The sequence below is a fragment of the Penicillium mononematosum genome (genome assembly GCF_028829835.1).
Source record: "Penicillium mononematosum strain IBT 11891 chromosome Unknown utg000002l:1.0-8112719.0:1.0-8118358.0, whole genome shotgun sequence".
Lineage (NCBI taxonomy): Eukaryota > Fungi > Ascomycota > Eurotiomycetes > Eurotiales > Aspergillaceae > Penicillium > Penicillium mononematosum.
This window is the reverse complement of record NW_026643272.1, coordinates 231,113-249,575: the sequence shown is the minus strand read 5'-3', so window position 1 is coordinate 249,575 and position 18,463 is coordinate 231,113. Positions and strand designations below refer to the sequence as shown.

Here is an 18,463-nt window from a genome sequence, read left to right as displayed (position 1 = left end):
CGTAGGCGCCAATTTAACAATGTCCAAAAATGTCCACTATAATTCGGCCCCGACTCTGCAAGTTGATCGGGGATAACCTTATGCTCAATGTCAGAACTATACTGAAATTGACTAATTGTATTTATCTAAGAAAGCCAGGGAACCCATTGGAGGTTTGAGATTTCACCCAGTCCAAGTAGCTCTTAAGGCCCCCAAAATAGAAGTTCGTGCTGGGTTTCCGCCCCGGGATATTCTGACCGAAGATCCAGCTTGCCGTCGTAGTGAACAATGACCCTTCAATCAGTCGATTGCACAACTCGATCCATGCTGTTTCTGCTTCATCCGACACCTCCATGATCATTGGCTTCCCTTTCGTCACATTTCTTTTCAAAGCACCATTCGCAGTGCCATTGGAAGTGCCACTACCATTGGCAGTCCCGTTGGTAGCCCCGTTGGTAGTACCATTGGCAGTACCATTGGCAAGACCATTCGGTTCTTCCAGCTGAGCCGCGGCAATATTTTCTTCGGCATATTCAATGCATGACATGATGAAATTGATTTCACTTTCAATGACAGGTGGGAAATTGGCAAATGGACCTTGAGGACCGGCAACAATGAACATATTGGGGAAACCTGCGCAGGAGATACTACCAAAAGCCTTAGGACCGTTCTTCCAATGCTCTTGGATCGTCTTTCCATTCCGTCCTGAGATCCTGACCCGCATGTAGTTTCCTTCAATGGCGTCAAACCCAGTAGCAAAAATTAGCGCGTCGAGATGATGGATTGTTCCATCAGCTGTCCGAATGCCTTCCGGAACAATCTGGTCAATCGGTGATTCCTTGAGATCGACCACGTCAACATTCTCGCGATTGAAAATCTCATAGTAGCCGGTGTCACATAGTGGTCGACGGGCATATAGGTCCTTTGGCTTCAGGATTGCTGCCTTGCGGGGATCTTTCACCACTTCGTCGATCTTTCCACGGATGAATTTGCACGCCTCTTCGTTGGCATCTTTGTTGGTGGTGATGTCCCCGAAAGCGCTGAACATAAAACGGAAGCCATTGCCTTGCTCCCAGACCTTTTGGAAAGCTTTCTGCCGCTCCTCGGGGCTAGCATCCATAGTATTGCGTTTGGATTCAACCACGCCAAAACCAACAGTCGATGACCAAACATCATCCCATATTTGTTCGTAGGTAGCATTGACCTTGTCGCGATATTCTTTTGTGACGGGGCGCTGGCCACTCGGAACTGAGTATTGAGGGTGGCGTTGGAAGGAGGTCAGACTTTCAACGATCGGAGCGAGTGCTGTCATAACTTGTATTCCTGTAGATCCATTCCCAATAATGCCGACCCTTTTCCCTTCAAGGTTCAAGTCTTCCGGCCATCGTGCTGTATGGATCAGGTCACCAGCGAACGACGAAAGACCACGGATATCGGGGTAATGAACTTTGGAGAGCAATCCAAGAGAGTTGACCAAATAGCGAGCGCTGATATTCAACTCTTCGGAGCCGGAGCAGGTCACCATCCATCTCTGAGTGTCCTCATTCCATGTCGCCGATGTCATCTCGGTCTCGAACTTCATGTACTTCCGGAGATCATGTTTCTCGACGACGTGCTGGAGGTACCTCAAAATCTCCGGTTGGTAGACATAGTGATGTGACCAGGGGTAGGTTTGCAAGTCTTCCTTGTCCCATGAATATCGGTACAGGTAGCTTTCGGTGTCACTCATGGCACCCGGGTATCTATTCCAATACCAGGTGCCACCAACGTCGCTGGCAACGTCCACACATTTGACAGACAGCCCCATACGCGACAGGCGGTACGTGGAGTAAATTCCTCCCACGCCGGCGCCGACGACGAATGCGTCGATGTTGATGGTTTCCGGCATGTCTCAGATGTCAAACAAGAAGTGCGGTTGGGGATATATTGCGAAAGTGGACTGGCGGTTCGAGTATCCCTCCATCTCTCATCTTATAATAACACTCACTTTGAATGATATTTACCATGCTCGGCCTCATCATCGCGTCCACTCCTCATTCGGAAAGTTGAGGGTGGATCTGACGAAGTGTAGGGAGTTTTGGTTTCTTTGCACATGGCTGGGACACTGCCCGAGATCCTAGACGCTAGCACCCAAAACAAATTACTTTCCAGGTTATTCTGATTAGGCGATTTGCCAATCCTTTATTAACAGGACTGACCTAATGTTGCCTATTTCGGCCTGAACGCGAGAGGTGGGTCGGGTCTGTGGAGTTTCTTATCGCTCCCCCGCATTCCCATTCAGCATAGACGAGTTATGGCTCTAGGCCAAGCTGGGCCTGGAGATTGTATCATATCAGCATACCAGGCCAGATAGGCATTTCCATTTACGTATCGAGCGCGGGGAACACAAACCATTCGAAGTCTATCAAGGTCATGCGCGATGACTTTGATCGATATCCCCGAGCAAGCGCCTTTATCTCTAATACAGAACGAAGATCACACAACAAATCCGTACTTTTCTACGAGTGAATTAGTGTGCAGGCATTCTCAGCCTCGGACTCCCACTTCCCCTCGAATTATCGCACTGCCGCGAAATGCCACGCAGATTCAACGTCCGATTCGCCCCGACCACCCAGGTGTCTGTCCAAAAACCCGTCGCCTGTAACCAGTGTCAATATTCCGAGATAGGCACTTCACCCCAGAGAAGTCGTTCCGGCTGCAAGAACTGCAAGAAACGACGGGTCAAATGCGACGAGACCTTCCCCGTTTGTCTCCGATGCCAGAAACGAGGCACGGTGTGCGAGTCGGAAAGCTCCTTGCCACAATGGCAGTTGGAGATTTCTCCGCTGATTTTGTCCGACATCACCTCGCCTTTACAAGTGCGTCTACTGAGGCACTGGTGTGAGAAAGCTAGCCAGATCATGGTTTTGGATCCAGAATCCAACCCTTTCTCGTTCCCAATCCTTGAATATCTCCACATTTCCCCCTCTCTCATGCCAACTATTCTGAGCATCAGTGCTGCCCATGAGCAGTTTTTCAAAAAGGATTGCCTTGAGACGTGTCTTGAGGAGCGAGGTAAAGCGCTGTTACTTTTGCAAAAGGAGCTGGGTGGACGCCAACAGCCACATCCGATTACGTTTATGAGTGTCTTCATGCTTGGAATTAGCACTCCTTGGATCGATCCCTCGTCTTCCCAATTCGGGTATGAGCACCTCAATGGAGCAAGGGCGTTGATTGAGCTGATTCTAAATCCATCTACAAATACCGACGGCAAATTCGCACAGTTGGCTCTTGGTACATATTTATACTGGGATATGGCGTGCTCATTCCTTTTGGAACCAAATCAACAGTTCACAGTCAGCTCATCGATTCCGAAAGCAGTGGCAAAGATTGCAGGGGACTTTCACCCGATTATGGGCTACTCGGCTGAGATCATGTATACTCTAGCAAATCTAGGGCGATACTGCAGGTCATTCATTGATCTCGGCATCAGAGACAAAGCGCTAGAGGAAGAATTCGAAACACGGTTGCTGGCGTGGCGACCAACTACCAAAAATAAAGAACTCATTCTGTTGGGTAGTTCTTTCCGAAACCACGGCCTGATCAATCTGTACCGAATCTGCGGACGAACAGGTTGTCGAACTGGAGAAGATTCAGACATGGGTAATTACTCACCTGTCGAGAACACTGAAACAGAGAAGATCATCAGGCAATACGCTCTACAGACAGTCAGAGACTTGAGCCTCATCCCCACCCATAACTGGCATACCAATATGCAGGCAATTTCTCTTCTTACTGCAGGATCAGAGCTCACGGCAGATGATCACCGGGAGCGTGATATGGTGGTTGACCGTTTTACTGCTTTGTATTCAATCAACCGCTTACCGGGTAACTTGATGGCGATTGACATTCTGCAAGATGTTTGGCAAGCCCGTGATTTTGAAATTACCATCTCATGGGTACACATCATGCTCCTACGAGGATGGAGGTTAAGCCTTGGTTGATCTTCTCTATGTGCCTCATCTCTACTTATGTATCTACTAAATTGACGAATGTACACGATAATTAACTCTTGATTCTGAGACTCATTTTGCCTTAAGTGTTTCTGTTTCGCAGTATCTTGGGTATTTTTCAGCAAGATCACATTGTATCTGCAAGAGATGCTACTGTAAAAGGAATAACTGAATGAATTAATTGTTAAGGCTGACATAGTATATTACTTTTTCGGGTTATGAATGATCTATTATAAAGTAACCTACGGACTACTTACATGTTAACGACGTCAAATCCGGATAGAAAACTTGGTTGCATATATACTCAATAAACTGGAACAAGTATGTGACAATCGGACAGCAGTCAAAGTACAGCTCGTTCAGCTCGGCAAGCATCCTTGATGATGAGCTCAGCAGCTCGTTCACCAATCGACAAGACTGTGATCATAGGATTGATCGAAGTCATGCAAGGGAATACGCTGGCATCCGCAACGCGAAGATGCTTGACCCCCCTCACCTTAAGAGATGGATCAACAACCGCCATGCGATCGGTCTCAACATTTCCCATCTTTGCAGTACCACATGGGTGGTAGACGGTATTGTGGACCTTCCGGCCGTATTCACAAAGGTCCTCGTCGGAGACAATGTGAGCTCCTGGGGCAATTTCACGCTTGATATACTTTTTGAAGGGTTCGGCCTGGGCCATACGGCGTGCCATCTTTAGCATGAAGAGGTTGCTAGCCTTGTCATATCCCTCCGGATCACTGAAATAGCGCTGGTCGAGCATCGGTTTATCCTTTGGATTGGCTGACTTCAGCCATAGACGGCCAACCGAGGCAGGTCGAGGCGTATACGGAATAACGCAAAAGGCGTTCTTGGGTGTTTCGTAGCCCATAGGCTTGGTATAGGTGTCAAAGGGAACGGTGAACATGTGGAAGAGACTGTCCATAACGTCATTATCATCACCGCGAGCGTTGATCTCCTCACGGCGTAACACCATGACACCCTCGGAGCCCATGGCGATCTGTTCGGGGGAACAGCCTCGTTCAACTCCCACATATACATAGTCTCGGCATGGTCTTGCAGGTTCTCTCCAACACCGGGTATATCATGGATAAGGGGTATTTGATGGGTGGCCAACTGTTCACGCGGGCCAAGGCCAGAAAGCAGCATCAGACGTGGAGTATCGATAGCCCCGGCACATAGCACGATTTCGGACGTTGCCACAAGCGTGTACTCATGCCCAGCTTGGGTTGTTGCGGTGACACCTGTAGCAGTGGTTCCTTGGAACAGGATCCGCGAGACCCATGTGTTCTGTAGGATGGTCAAGTTCGGCCGCTTGACTTCGCCGCGAAGGATTGGGTGAATGTACGCGACACTAGCACTGCTCCGGTGATTATTCTCCGGTGTGTAGGCCATACTGAGAAAGCCACATCCCGTCGTGAGATTGCCGCGCTCTTCTATCTCACGGTTGAAATCGTCGATGTGGGGGTACTCCAAACAATTCGGAGCAGGTCTTTAACCAGTCCTTGACCAACTGACTGCGATGGCGTTCGTCGACCGGTATGATATTGTTGCGGAGCTTGCGCATTAGGCGCAGCATTTCCGCGTGTGTCCAGTTCTCAGCGCCCAGATCTTGCCATCTCTTGCAATCATATGCGAGTGGAGCAAATGAAATCGCACCATTATGGCTAGAACAGCCACCCAACATCTTGGCACGGGAATGGATGATATTGCTGTTTCCTACAAATTTCTCGTGTTACTCGCCAGTTCAACTTTTCTTCTTTCTGCAGCCAAATTAGGGCGTATTCGTACCATAGGGCTGTGGAACAGAACGGTATGAATAATCATACGTGTCGGAACCCCAAAGATCAGCGGCGCCATTGAGGTTGAGAATTTCCTCCTTGCCCAGCTCGCTTTCGCCACCTTCGATCATGAGAATGGTGGCATTGGGCAAATTCTCGGCGAGTCTGTCGGCAATGACACAGCCAGCCGTGCCCCCGCCAACAATGATATAGTCAAATTGGCGTCTGCTGGTGGGTAAATCTTCCACGATCGTGGGTAAGGAGGAATTCATGACGGCAGGGAAAGAGCTCCGGGAATCGAAGAAAGTGAAGTTGGCGACGATAAGCAATGCCAAAGTTGAATCTGGAATTGGTAAGGGTTTAAGTAATTGAAGCAGTCAACCTTCCAAGGTTGGAAACAGCAAGTGTCATGCCATTGACTAGTCAAATCTGCAATTTTTATTTTGTTTTCTTCTATCTAAACCTACCCATATCAGCTGGACTTGAGTGCTTTTTACCCGATTGAGCGATTTAGCGAGAGGACCCATGTGGGAGCCGAACCTCAAGCGCGGCGCATCCCGACGCACGCCATAGGCTGTTCTGGCCGGGATATTTCTCCCCGCTAGTACAGGTCAGGGTATGCGAGCTCGGCAAAAGTCCAGGGACTCATAATTAAAATTAAAGAGCTTGTGGTGGCATATGTTGCTATGTTGTAGTAGCAAAGAGAGTGCAAATACCATGTAAGACAAATCGTATAAGACAAACCTCGGAACTGCGTATCGCTTCCAAGGTTACCTATAGGTATAGGTAGGCCCGGGGAGCTAAGTGCATTACCTAATAGTATTGACGGGCCATGGAGCCCTGGAGATGGAGAAGATAAACGTTCGGGTAATGACTGAGATTGGTATATCTGGACCCATGGCTCTACCGCAACCCCGCGTTTTCCATTAAGCCCTAAGGTTTTGTTGACATACTAATTGCCCAGGTGGGTTCTGGTATCTCCCAACGTCTCGGTATACGGACAAAAATCTAGCTTCCCTTTTCCCTTTTTTCCTTTTTTTACCATTCTTTTCCAAATTCTCCACTTTTTATTATTTCCATTGTTACAATCTCCCCGCGTGTGCGGGGAAACCTTATCCATGGATGGGGCAAGATATGACAAACGCCCGCGTATTCGGGTCAACCTCCTTGCTATCTCCTTGGACTTCTTGACCTTCCTAACCCCTTGCTCTTGTCCCTGTGCTTTGCCTTCTGCTCTTTGTTTCACCAATCGTCCCGATGCCTTCCTTTCGAGTGCGCTTCGCGCCCCAGCGCGCCTACCACCCGGACCAGAATGAGACAACCACAGCCGTACCGAACGAAACTGAGTCCAAGCCAATTCATACTCGCACCCGATCGGGTTGTCGAGGCTGTCGCCAAAGGCGTGTCAAGTGCGATGAGACCTTTCCGGTTTGCTTGCGATGCCGTCGCCGAGGCTCCATCTGTCAACCCGTCCTTCCGGCCTCTCAATGGCAGCCGGAGGTCTGGTGTCCAGGTACAGCGGACCCTCTATCGCAGCTTACCCAGCCAATAAACTTCGATGCGGATGTGAACTTGCGCCTGCTTCAGTACTGGTTTGAGCGCATGTCTCAAATTATGAGTCTTGACCGGGACCGAAATCCGATGTCCTTTCCCATTGTCAAGTATTTGTCTGCCTCGAGTTCACTCGTCTATATCATCCAGTGCGTGAGTGCCGCTCATGAACAGCACTTCCAGCCCTCCCATATGACTGCGAGTCTAGAGGAGCGGAGCAAGGCTTTACGGAATCTTCGCCAGGAACTGCAGTCCCAAAGCTTAAGCTCGCCTCTCTGTTTCCTTGTTATCCTCATGCTGGGTATGTCGTCCTCCTGGATCACTACTCAGCCCACAGACTATGGGCGGGAGCATTTACTAGCCGCCCAGGCTTCTGTCGAAATGACCTTAGAGCAGCAGGACAGAGTGGACGATGATTTGGTGCATCTCGCAATGGGTTTCTATGTTTATTGGGATATGGCCTGTTCCTTTTGCCTGGACATAGCAGATCACCCCCAGATATCTCGAAGTCGGCTGGCTGCATATGTTACAACCGCACGCTCGCGCTTCCACACCATCACATCTCACTCCATTGATCTCTACTTTTTACTCGGGCAACTCGGCCGATATTGTCGTTCAATTGCCGACGGTATGCCACGAGACCTCGTACGCGAGACGACGTTCGAGGCTGAACTGAACTCCTACACTTCGGCGGAAGAGAACCCATTTGCATACCTGCTCGCCGAGGCCTTCCGCAACCACGGCCTTCTCATGCTTTATCGTCTATGTGGCCGGACAGTTCACTTCGCATTGGAGGTGGAAACGGACAGCGAGGAAGGGGCTAGCAAATGTCCGATCCGAGCGCTGGCGTTACGGACTCTGGAAATGTTGTTTATAACACCGATTAACTCGCCATATGTAAACTTGCACACACTCCCATTGCTGAGTGCTGCAGCCGAACTAGAATCAACCGATACTGAGCTGCGTGAGCGGGTGATAGAGCAGCTTCAGGTTGTCTACTCCACGAACCGCATTCCACCGACACTGTGGGTAATCGAACTGCTCCAAGAGCTATGGAATTTACATGACTCTGGGATTGAAATTACCTGGCTAGACCTCATGCTGGTCAAGCAGTGGCGCCTGCGAATTGGCTAGGTAAACCTCTTACAACATACTGCCTCGAAAGTCGCTCAAGAACGCATATCGACATATAAAGAAGTTTTCGGATGTTTACTAGAGCTATCCGTCCGCAATTCATACCAGCGTGACCTTGTCCTCTAGATCCATGAAAACGGCAACATTTGCAAAGTCTTCGCTACACTCAAACGTGATTGTCTGGCCCTTTTTCATCACCATCAGATCACCCTTGCCGAGTGTAAAGCTCTCGCCGCCGTGCACTTCAATACGGATCGTTCCTTGAGTGACGAAAAGGAATTCATCAACTGGCCATGCCAGTGTATCTTTCCCCTTTTCACGCAACATTCCCACCACCACCTTGCCGTCAGTGGACCTATAGATTATCGACTTGGTTCCCGCATACATGGGGAACGGTTGCTCGGGGAAAGATTCCCAGGAGCCATAGGGGACGGTATGGGGTTCTGAAGAACCGGTTTCGTTTCCTTGACCGCGCGGCATGATGCGAATAACGATTTCTGGCTGTTCTTTGAGTGCTTATTAGCAAGGGTTCGATAGTATAGAGCTTCGGGTCATTCCGTACCGGGTGAATGAGCCAACTGTTGGTAGAATGAAAATGTATTCCCGAGAAAGGATGTTCTATTATACAACATACATAAACCCTGGAATATGACTAGGCTTGGTCAGCGCCTCTCCAGTTGACGCGTGTCTGATTTCCCGACTTCGCTTTGACTTCAGATTAGGAAATGAACAGCTACCTACTGCACGCTGTGGCCATCAAGCCTGCTTGGTATTCTGTTTGTCTGCTCATCAAATCAGCCGTCCAGGCGAAGGATAGTAACTCGCGGCACATTCCTAACAAATACAGTAAGCGATAACTCTATCCGTATACCGAATAGAACATTCGCCGAGGGATACGCCGCGGGGTCCAATATCAAACGGTAGATCCACTCAGCCCGCTTGTGTTCCCAATGCGGTAAGCAGCAGATGTATGAGAGAGGCACTCTTGTCCCCGCTCGCACTGGCGTCTCAACCCACCTACCGCGAGAACAAAATAGCCGTAGCTGAAGGTCAAGCTATCACCGTTTTGTTTAGCACCACCTGATTCTTACTCCAGAGAAGACAATCCAAACGGCCCAGGGACTTGGTAATCCGGAGAGCGTCCACCTCAAGTGGGTCTCTCTCCCTGTTGACCAAGGTCTACTGCACGATCTGTGGTGCGACTCCCCTCTGATAAAAGCCACCCTTGAGCCGGACGAGACTTTTTTTTCACTCTCGAATACTTGATTCTCCCAAGACAGCACGAAGCCTTGCCAAAATGTCGAAAATAACAATTTTGGGAGCTGGGTATGACCTACTACCTCGCTATGGCGGAAAACACGCTAATGAATTATATCATTAGAATTACCGGCATGGGAATTGCAAGGCAATTGCCCAAGAACACTGAGGTTACAATCCTAGGTGACTTTTTGCCTGGCGATGCGATGGACCAGCGTTATGTCAGTCAGTGGGCAGGCGCCATCTGGCTAGGCGTTCACGATTCGACTCCGTGGGAGCAGGAGATGCAATTGAACTCTTTTTCCGAGCTCTGGCGAATTGCAGAGCGACACCCTGAATCCGGCATCCGCCAAATTGAAATGACTGAGATCATGGATAACGGTGATCCAGCAAAAGTATGGTACGAAGGGAAGGTTCCTGGTTTCCGCTTCCTGTCTCCTTCAGAAATTCCCGAAGGTGCGAAATTCGGCATGACCTTCCAGACTCTCGTCATTACACCTCCTACGTTCCTTCCCTGGTTCCGACAGCACTTAGAGAAGCAGGGCGTGAAGTTCCTACGTACCTATGTCAAATCCTTGCGCGATTTGAGAGGTATGGGACACGACGTTCTGATCAACGCTACTGGTTTCGGCGCTATGAAGCTGCTTGATGTTGAGGAGAAGCGCATCACTCCCGTGCGGCAGCAGAATATCAGACTCCGCAAGGATGGTTACAACCGGTGTTATATCCGCCGTGGCCCAGACGGATACTACTCCACGGCATTCGCGCGTGGAGATGGCACGATCTATATGGGCGGGATTAAAACCCTTGATGACACCGATTTCGCTTCCTACGAAGACCAGCGCAAAGAGGTTAGTCTTGTCTCCTAGATTGTGGCCTAAGGTTGCGTACTTACAAATATAATTTTAGATTCTGAAACGGCAGCACCATAATCAGCCAGATGTATTCCCTTCACCCAACCCCCCTCGACTACGACATCATTACGGACCATGTGGGTGTTTTCCCCGTTATTGAGCGCCAAAACGGTGGCGTTCGGGTCGAGAAGCAAGTGCTTCATGGGCAGAAGGTTATACATGCATATGGACAGGAAGCCGGTGGGTTTACCTTCAGTTTTGGCCTTGGCCAGCAGGTGTCGAAATACGTACAGGAATACTTGACCGAGCTCCCGAAACCTGCAGAAACGCCTATTCCTAGTAAGCTATGAATTTTCGTTTGTTGAAGAAGCTGGAGGACGTTATTCTTGTATATAGGAATGAATTCGAAATCTTGAAGTGTTCTCAATCTGTAAACGAGTTGAATCATCGGGAAGGGAGTCTCGGCACAAGAACAAATTTCTCACTCTCCTCATGTTCATGCAGACCAGAACTGGTATGTATACCTTTGGTATTAGATGAAAGTCCTCGAAGGCTTTAATTAACTTACCTTACCTAGCGTATAAATAATGTCTTTCTCTTTAGTTATTAAATCCTTAGCGAAATTATGCTATCGTGGGACCATACCTCGGTATTGGAGTCCTATAACTCCTATGGGGCCCCTATGGGGCTATTAGGGTCATGGCGCCAGGATAGGATATAGGAGTAGAACTTCTTTGGTCCCACGGGGGTTGGCAAGGTCTAGTCTGGTCGTCTATAACGCAAATCGCCGACCAAGGCTACCGATGGTTGGGTCTGGAAAGGCTATAACCTAGGCAGCGATGGCAACTCCACATTCGGCATCTTTAGCCAACAAGGGTGTCGGACACCTACTGACACTCAAAAATTGCCGTTCTGGGCGTCGATACGGGTTCCGGAATTACTGAAAATATAGTCCACATCTATGGATCCTTATTTTAGCGCTATCAGTGTTAGTCAAGCTCTATAGCTTCATGGACGCTTACCCTTTTAAGCTTCATGTATTCCATATTGGGAATGGAAGCGAGATTTGTCTCGTCTTATCTTTGCCATTTTAGGTTTCCTTCCCCGCAACCGGATCTTTGGAACCCGTAAAACTTGTTCTTACATTGTACGGGGTACGGAGTACGAGAGTACATGATAACTCTTTAGGTTGTGATCGTAAATGTATGAAATTATTATTATATATAAGTTGGCTTGTTGATGTGCTACATATGAAGCCCAATTCGCAAGATTCCATCGATTGTCCTCCCATACATTGGGAAATTCCATGGCATCCAGAGCGAAAGGAAACATCTCTAACCTGCGAAATTCCTGTGGTATCATCTGTCGAGCCAATATACCTATTTACATCTTTCTCTTGACGTGACGTCCACGGCATTGGGGTTTAAATAACCCACGACAACATGGCCAAACCCGTTCCTCTTATCCCAGAGAAGAAGATTACCGATGACCCGATGATAGAAGCAGATTCCGAACCGGTAGCTGGCGCCATGGATGACCTTGACCTTGAGCGTATGCCAAATCCACTTCATTCTGGCAGAATGGACCATTGTTTCAAATTGAGCACTGCACTGACATCACCTGCTAGAGATGGGCTACGTGCCTCAGATGAAACGAGAGTTTAGTCTGATACAGTTGATCGGCAGCGCATATACTCTGACAAACTCATGGTTGGGCGTGGCTGGAGCATTTACTACGGGAATCACCGCAGCGGGCTCTGCTGGAATCATTTACGGTCTGATCCTGATGTTTATCCTCAACCTCTTTGTCGGAATCTCGTTGAGTGAATTAATCAGCGCGATGCCCAATTCCGGAGGACAATACTATTGGGCAATGAGACTGGCACCGCGCAAGTATGCCCGGTCATTTGCCTACATTACAGGCGTATGCAATTTATTTGCCGCATATTGCACGACAGCGAGTTCATCAATCGCTGTCAGTATGTTTATCTTTGGATCCGTTAAACTGGCTGTACCGGCCTTGTGAGTTTTGGCTTCTTTCTTTTTCCCGCACAATCCAATACTCTCGGACTCCGCAATCATCTAACAAATCTTCCAGTGCACTTTCTGCGTGGCGTGTTTATCTTGGAGCTGTTGCCCTTAACCTTGTTGCCGGCTTGGTAAACATATGGGAGAAGGCTGTCACCAAGAGCGTTCTTGTAGGACTTGTCATCAGTCTTCTGACCTGCGTTCTCATCACAATTGTCCTTCCTGCCACTGCGGTTGCTCATACTGATGCCAAATTCATATTCGGCACCTTAGATCGAAGCAATGGCTGGTCTTCTGATGGCATGGCATTTATTGTGGGGTTGATCAACGCCAATTTCTCATTCGCTGTACTTGATAGTGCGGCACATCTCGCAGAGGAAACACCGGATCCTGCACGAAATGTCCCCAAGGCAATCATGATGACAGTCATTATAGGATTCTTGACTGCCTTTCCGTTTGCCTGTGTCTTAATGTACTGTCTAACCGACTTTGAGAGCGTCGTCAATAGCCCGACCAATGTTCCCATTCTTCAGCTTTTCTACGTTACGTATGGGAACCGCCAGTCAGCGGCATTGACAACCATGGCGTTTGTGACCATCTCTTACATTTGCTCCTCTTTCCGCAGCATGCCTACCAAGCTCGAATGTGTTGGGCTTTCTGTCGGGATAATGGGATGCCTTTTTCAAAATACTGGTCCCATATTGACCCTTCAACACACGTTCCACTCCGAGCTCACATACTTTCCGTGTGCATAGTGTTCGCGATTGGGCTCATTTACATTGCGTCCAGTACAGCTTTCAATAGGTAAGATTCCACAACGCTTTTGCTTAATGTTCGAACTAGCTGACCTATTCAACAAGTCTGATAACTGGCGTCATTGTATTCCCATATCTGACGTATCTGGCCCCAATGATCAGCTCGATTTGGAGAGGCAAAAATCAGCCACGTGGACCGTTCAATCTCGGGATCATAGGCGTGATTTCCAAAGTTATAACGGTGGTCTTCTGCAGTTTTACGGTCATCATGTATTCGTTCCCATATGTGATGCCCGTCACCCCATCAAGTATGTCTCCCACTAAGTCTTTCAAACACACTAAACTGACTCTTATCCTGCAAGACATGAATTATATCACAGTTATCTATGGCATAGCTCTAGTATATGGATTGATTGATTGGTTCGCGCGCGCGCGATACCACTTTAGAGTCCACAAAAGTGAGCCTCGGTCGAGCGAGTTGTGTGAAATCTCGAGATAGTCTGAATGTAAATGCTCATTGTGGCTCCATAATCTCCATAAACTCTGTAGAACTTGATTAGGTCCCCATGCACAATATGGAAAGGGCATCCAAGCAAGGAAGAAAGTCTCAGTTTCTGTGTGGATGACCTCGGAGTTTGCAAGTCTATTCCATACAACCCAAATATTAGACCCACAGCAACATTTTTAACATAATACATAGGTCGGAGAAGGGGATACTTGCAGTCTGCTCACTGTCGCCAATGCCGTCTCCCTCGTAGACTTCTACTTCCTCAACCCAGAGATTGACGCCAGTTGCACCAACCTCGAGCTCGGGGAGGATTACTGCATCGCCGCAGTTGGAGACATTAGCACCTACTTTGGCTACCCAGTCACAACGCCCTTGTCCACTGTGACAACAGCCAGCTTCCCCGCCGTCAATACATCAATTCCCACGGCGACCAGTGATCCGGGGTTCGTCTACACGCCAACCTATCTCCCTACGGCCCCGGACACGCTTACTAACTGCCAACGATACGCCAACTATGACAACACCGCATATAACCTCAACTCTTGCAAGTGAGTTGCGTGGCTGAATGAAGTCACAACGGCCGTTTCCTCGACTGGAACCCTAGTCTCAACACTAATTTGAGCTTATGTGCCATGCAGCCAGGGTACAGTTATTGTGCTATTCTCAATAGTTCTTACAGTAAGTGATCTTGTTTCACCTTTTGCCATTTTTCTCCGGATCTTTCTCTAATGTCACGTCTTTTCTTTTGCAAAAATAGCAACCGGCAGTGACGACACCAGCAGCAGTGACAGCGGACTTGGCTTTCTCTGCTTGTCCCTCAATGCCACCGAGTCTACCACTGTCTCAAACTGCAACTGCTTCACCGGTGTCAATGGCCACGATAAAGGAGGTATGGATGACGACGAACAAAAGAAGTGAAGGAATAGGGCACTCGCATTTCATGATACTGATTTTGCCTAGAATACCAGTGTGCTGATATTGAGGAAGACTTCGATATCACGGAAGCCCAACTCCTTACGTGGAACCCCTGGCTCGGCACAGACTGTGATACAAATCTGTACGCTAATCTTAACACCGATACTCGTACCGTTTGTATTGGGGTGGGTTCGAGCACGTCAACTACTGCTATCACAACCCCTAGGAGTACTACCGCTACTGCTACGTCGGTAGCCCCAACACAAACTGGATACATCTATGGGTGCCAGGAGTTCTTCACCGTCGAGTCTGGAGATGATTGTTCGACAATGGAGACTGAGTTTGGAGTTACTCTTGCCCAACTCTACGAGTGGAATCCCAGCAGTAAGATCCCATCCATGGAAACCCCCCTAGAGATGACTCAAGCTAATTCCGAACTATAGTTGGAAAAACATGTACGAACCTTTGGCTCGGATATGCCTACTGCGTCAAGGGTCCCACGGCCACAGCGAGTAGCTCAGCTCGTGCGCCTACACAGACTGGCATCGCGTCCAATTGCAACGAATAATACACGGTCGTTTCCGGGGACTCGTGCGCGGCGGTTGAGGGTGCGTTCGAAATAACATTTGCGCAGCTGTACGAGTGGAATCCGGTGATTGGGTCAGATTGTCAGTATTTGGATGTTGGCTATGCCATTTGTGTTGGCGTTTCATAGACCTGCACCAAGACCAGAATAGCAGGGAAAGAAAATATTAGTTACAGTAGAGGTAAAGAATGATCAGTAATATACATGATTCTTGTCCAGAAAATACATCGCTCGGGCGTTGGGACCGGTCTCCGCTCAAAAGTGAAAGCCAATGGCCGGTGGCCGTCGATACTCAACGCTCCAATCCCCGTCATCAGTCATGCGTGAGGAGGCTCCAGTCTGCGCCTCACCATATCGAACCTTCATCCAGCCAACCTCATCCAACGTACAGCCGTACACTGGCTCGTGTCCATCGTCTGGCCCCCCCTCCTGCAGCCAACTCTTCGGGGTCCCACTCTGGGGGGCCATTTCCCATTGATCAGAATCACAAATCCAGTAGTATTATACGCTTCCAAGTCCTCGGTCGGTATATCCAGCACAGACTGTAACGCCTCCTGGTCAACCATGATACACAGCCGATATCGGGCCGAGTACGCCCACTCTGCACGTTTGTATGGCACCCCTTGCTCCGTCTCGCAAGCCACCCTCGCCCACTCCTTGAAAGCGTCCCGTATTTGATCAGGCGTGGCCCCGTCAAAGCGGCGCGCGTCTTCTATCACAACAGGCCGAAAGGAATCCAACATGTCGAGCCCATCGTCGCTTTCCAGTTCTGTGCGGACACTGCCCATGAACCGATCGAGAAATTTCGCCCAGTCCGCGTCGCTCTTGTAGGTGGTTCGGTACATGGTGATACCCCAGTAACGGAACCCGTCCGTCTCCAAATTTCTCTCAATGAGGTCAGCCATGTTGTCGCACATTCGACGCCATGGGGTTCTCTTGGAGTCTTTGATGACCATGGTTGCTGATGTGGACGAAAATGACCGAGGTAGTGATTCCCCCCTGACCCGGGGAAATCGTTGAGTCCTTGGCTTAGTGCCCGGATATGGTATTTTCTCTAACCGTGAGGCGAAGACGGCTTGTCCAGTGCAGCACGTAGACAAAGATGCAACGCTAAAGAGTATTCTCGTAGGGGTACTGAACAGGTATGTTGAGCTTCTGAGGAAAGCTCGGGAAGAGAATGAGAACGACATTGAATCATCCGTAGCTTGCCGAGGAAATTAAAGAATTAAATTCAGGTACAGAAACCGGGAAATCGCGATTCACATCCACGCTTGCCCAGGTGGCGCGTTTGATGTCCTGGCCTTGGAGCCTTACTGCCTGAGAGCCTTTTTTGATCTGTGAGCAGACATGTGCAACAGAGCGTCAACTGGGCTACAAAGACTGCCACTATGCAACCTTGGAAGCATCACGCGTGTATTATGTATACTTTGCCGGTATAAAATTTCCTGGTTCCACTAACGCAGTTGAACTCGAAATTTCCAACGCCAGCGAAAATCACCCTCGACGTGGAGCACTTTTTCAAGTCGATCTTCCATCTCTTCTCATGAATAGCCAGCAGGTTCCTGCTAAACCTCGCCAAAGTCCTCACGATATTCTAGCAGGGCGCATCCATGTCTAAGATCTTGTCTATTTATACCAGATTGAAAGAGTTGTGAACTTCAGCATGTGGATCACGAGATACCGAGGACTATCATTGATCGATTGAATCTCTCGAGAGCCCGGTACATTCCAAATCAAGTGAACGTTATATCAATTTCACAGTTGACAAGTGACAGCCTCGAACAACGCATTCGATCAGACACCATCATAGTCAGCGCGCCAAATCTTGACCACCCTGAAGCCAGCCCACTCCAGCAGATCAACCCACTGCTTCTCGGTCCGCTCCAAAGCAGCAAAAATACTCATGATGTTAATATCCAACGACACCGAGAAGCTCGACGCGCCAACCTCAGGCAAGGTATTCTCATTAATCAGCAGCACCGAGTCGTCAGCCATAGCCTCCCGAACACGGGCAAGCGCCAGCAGCGACTGCTTATCCGGCCAGTCATGCAGCACAATACGCAAATAGATTCAGCGGCTGCTCAGTGAACATGTCATACCCGACAACCTCAATGCCATCTTCAATCGACTCCTTGGCATGCTCGATAACATCTGGTAGGTCTTCGAGAACCAGACGACCAGGAATATTGGGGAATTTGCGCTTCAAACCTGCAAGATCGTGTCCCAATCCTCCGCCGATGTCTACTAGCTGGACGCGGTCGTTCGAGGATACACGAGGATTACAATCAGAAGGGGGAAGACCAGGCCATGGGATATGTGGGCGACCACGCAGCGATGAAGTGGCTGTACAGACTGAAGCGTCATCTTGATGATAATAACCGAAATTATGAGCCTGACATTGTACCCGTCAGTCCGCGGCCTCGTGTGCCGTTGTCTATTCTTTTGTAAGTACTTCAACTACGTGGGCCTAGAAGAGGATCCTAGCGTCCTCAGACTGGAGGATAAGCCGCTTGTTGATGCCGCGACCTTGGACTGTACGTCTGTTTCTATGCCACCGTCTATAGTCTTCTCCTCTATAACGCCCATCCTTCCCATTAACAGGGTACTCAAGGATCGCGGAATAATGCTTACACATGACTTTCGCAGCGCCATCCACAATATGTGCTGGACACGGTGCTTCCAAACATCTGAAAGTGGTTTGAGTCACTGATCTTACTCTTAGATCCATAGTCGGTTCGTAACCATTCTAACCAGAATGGCTCATTTCGATATAAAGTAGGTATAGCCTTCTCCTATCAATCCGTTGAAACATCAAAGGGGCTGTAAGAGGAATTGCCGCCAACAATCGTCTCTAATAGCGACAAAAGAAAGATTAAATTTATTACCATAGTGTAGTGCCCGAAAAGATACTTGTTAGGTACCTCAATCGTGGCCGTTCTCATAGTGAATGATTAAGTCGCGGTGAGGTCACTGGGGGTCCCTTCAGGGCAAAAAAAAAAAGAAAAGCCAAAAAAGGATTGCTGAATCATTCAATGTTACTGCGCAGGTGAACGGGCCCGGGGAACTTGAACTTGAACTTCATCACCTAATTATATTTCCTTTACTCCTTTTCTCTGTTTCC

At 48.9% G+C, this 18,463-nt stretch overlaps 10 protein-coding genes across 10 annotated transcripts; 5 read left to right on the top strand and 5 right to left on the bottom strand.

The window, feature by feature from the left end:
- Positions 1-121: 121 nt before the first annotated feature.
- On the bottom strand, positions 122-1,867 carry N7519_001817 (flavin-containing monooxygenase; the record flags this gene model as incomplete). Its single annotated transcript, XM_057288595.1, has 1 exon — positions 122-1,867. One exon carries the CDS (start codon positions 1,865-1,867, stop codon positions 122-124), a length of 1,746 nt encoding a protein of 581 aa, XP_057149797.1.
- A 685-nt stretch (positions 1,868-2,552) lies between these two features.
- N7519_001816 (Zn(II)2Cys6 transcription factor) lies at positions 2,553-3,962 on the top strand (the record flags this gene model as incomplete). Its single annotated transcript, XM_057288594.1, has 1 exon — positions 2,553-3,962. The coding sequence occupies one exon, from the start codon at positions 2,553-2,555 to the stop codon at positions 3,960-3,962; it is 1,410 nt and encodes a 469-aa protein (XP_057149796.1).
- Positions 3,963-4,314: 352 nt separating this feature from the next.
- Positions 4,315-6,027, bottom strand: N7519_001815 (GMC family oxidoreductase; the record flags this gene model as incomplete). Its single annotated transcript, XM_057288593.1, has 4 exons — positions 4,315-4,974; positions 5,049-5,444; positions 5,485-5,693; positions 5,766-6,027. 4 exons carry the CDS (start codon positions 6,025-6,027, stop codon positions 4,315-4,317), a joined length of 1,527 nt encoding a protein of 508 aa, XP_057149795.1.
- A 985-nt stretch (positions 6,028-7,012) lies between these two features.
- On the top strand, positions 7,013-8,440 carry N7519_001814 (Zn(II)2Cys6 transcription factor; the record flags this gene model as incomplete). The annotated part of the gene is made up of 1 exon (XM_057288592.1): positions 7,013-8,440. One exon carries the CDS (start codon positions 7,013-7,015, stop codon positions 8,438-8,440), a length of 1,428 nt encoding a protein of 475 aa, XP_057149794.1.
- Positions 8,441-8,539: 99 nt separating this feature from the next.
- On the bottom strand, positions 8,540-8,920 carry N7519_001813 (uncharacterized protein; the record flags this gene model as incomplete). The annotated part of the gene is made up of 1 exon (XM_057288591.1): positions 8,540-8,920. One exon carries the CDS (start codon positions 8,918-8,920, stop codon positions 8,540-8,542), a length of 381 nt encoding a protein of 126 aa, XP_057149793.1.
- An 817-nt stretch (positions 8,921-9,737) lies between these two features.
- On the top strand, positions 9,738-10,901 carry N7519_001812 (FAD-dependent oxidoreductase; the record flags this gene model as incomplete). The annotated part of the gene is made up of 3 exons (XM_057288590.1): positions 9,738-9,766; positions 9,822-10,548; positions 10,638-10,901. 3 exons carry the CDS (start codon positions 9,738-9,740, stop codon positions 10,899-10,901), a joined length of 1,020 nt encoding a protein of 339 aa, XP_057149792.1.
- Positions 10,902-11,993: 1,092 nt separating this feature from the next.
- N7519_001811 (uncharacterized protein) lies at positions 11,994-13,333 on the top strand (the record flags this gene model as incomplete). The annotated part of the gene is made up of 3 exons (XM_057288589.1): positions 11,994-12,102; positions 12,179-12,572; positions 12,649-13,333. 3 exons carry the CDS (start codon positions 11,994-11,996, stop codon positions 13,331-13,333), a joined length of 1,188 nt encoding a protein of 395 aa, XP_057149791.1.
- Positions 13,334-13,697: 364 nt separating this feature from the next.
- Positions 13,698-15,324, top strand: N7519_001810 (LysM peptidoglycan-binding domain-containing protein; the record flags this gene model as incomplete). The annotated part of the gene is made up of 6 exons (XM_057288588.1): positions 13,698-13,733; positions 14,034-14,389; positions 14,512-14,519; positions 14,599-14,730; positions 14,802-15,140; positions 15,200-15,324. 6 exons carry the CDS (start codon positions 13,698-13,700, stop codon positions 15,322-15,324), a joined length of 996 nt encoding a protein of 331 aa, XP_057149790.1.
- A 380-nt stretch (positions 15,325-15,704) lies between these two features.
- On the bottom strand, positions 15,705-16,298 carry N7519_001809 (uncharacterized protein; the record flags this gene model as incomplete). The annotated part of the gene is made up of 1 exon (XM_057288587.1): positions 15,705-16,298. The coding sequence occupies one exon, from the start codon at positions 16,296-16,298 to the stop codon at positions 15,705-15,707; it is 594 nt and encodes a 197-aa protein (XP_057149789.1).
- Positions 16,299-17,136: 838 nt separating this feature from the next.
- On the bottom strand, positions 17,137-17,937 carry N7519_001808 (uncharacterized protein; the record flags this gene model as incomplete). Its single annotated transcript, XM_057288586.1, has 3 exons — positions 17,137-17,370; positions 17,447-17,685; positions 17,838-17,937. The coding sequence occupies 3 exons, from the start codon at positions 17,935-17,937 to the stop codon at positions 17,137-17,139; spliced, it is 573 nt and encodes a 190-aa protein (XP_057149788.1).
- Positions 17,938-18,463: the final 526 nt, after the last annotated feature.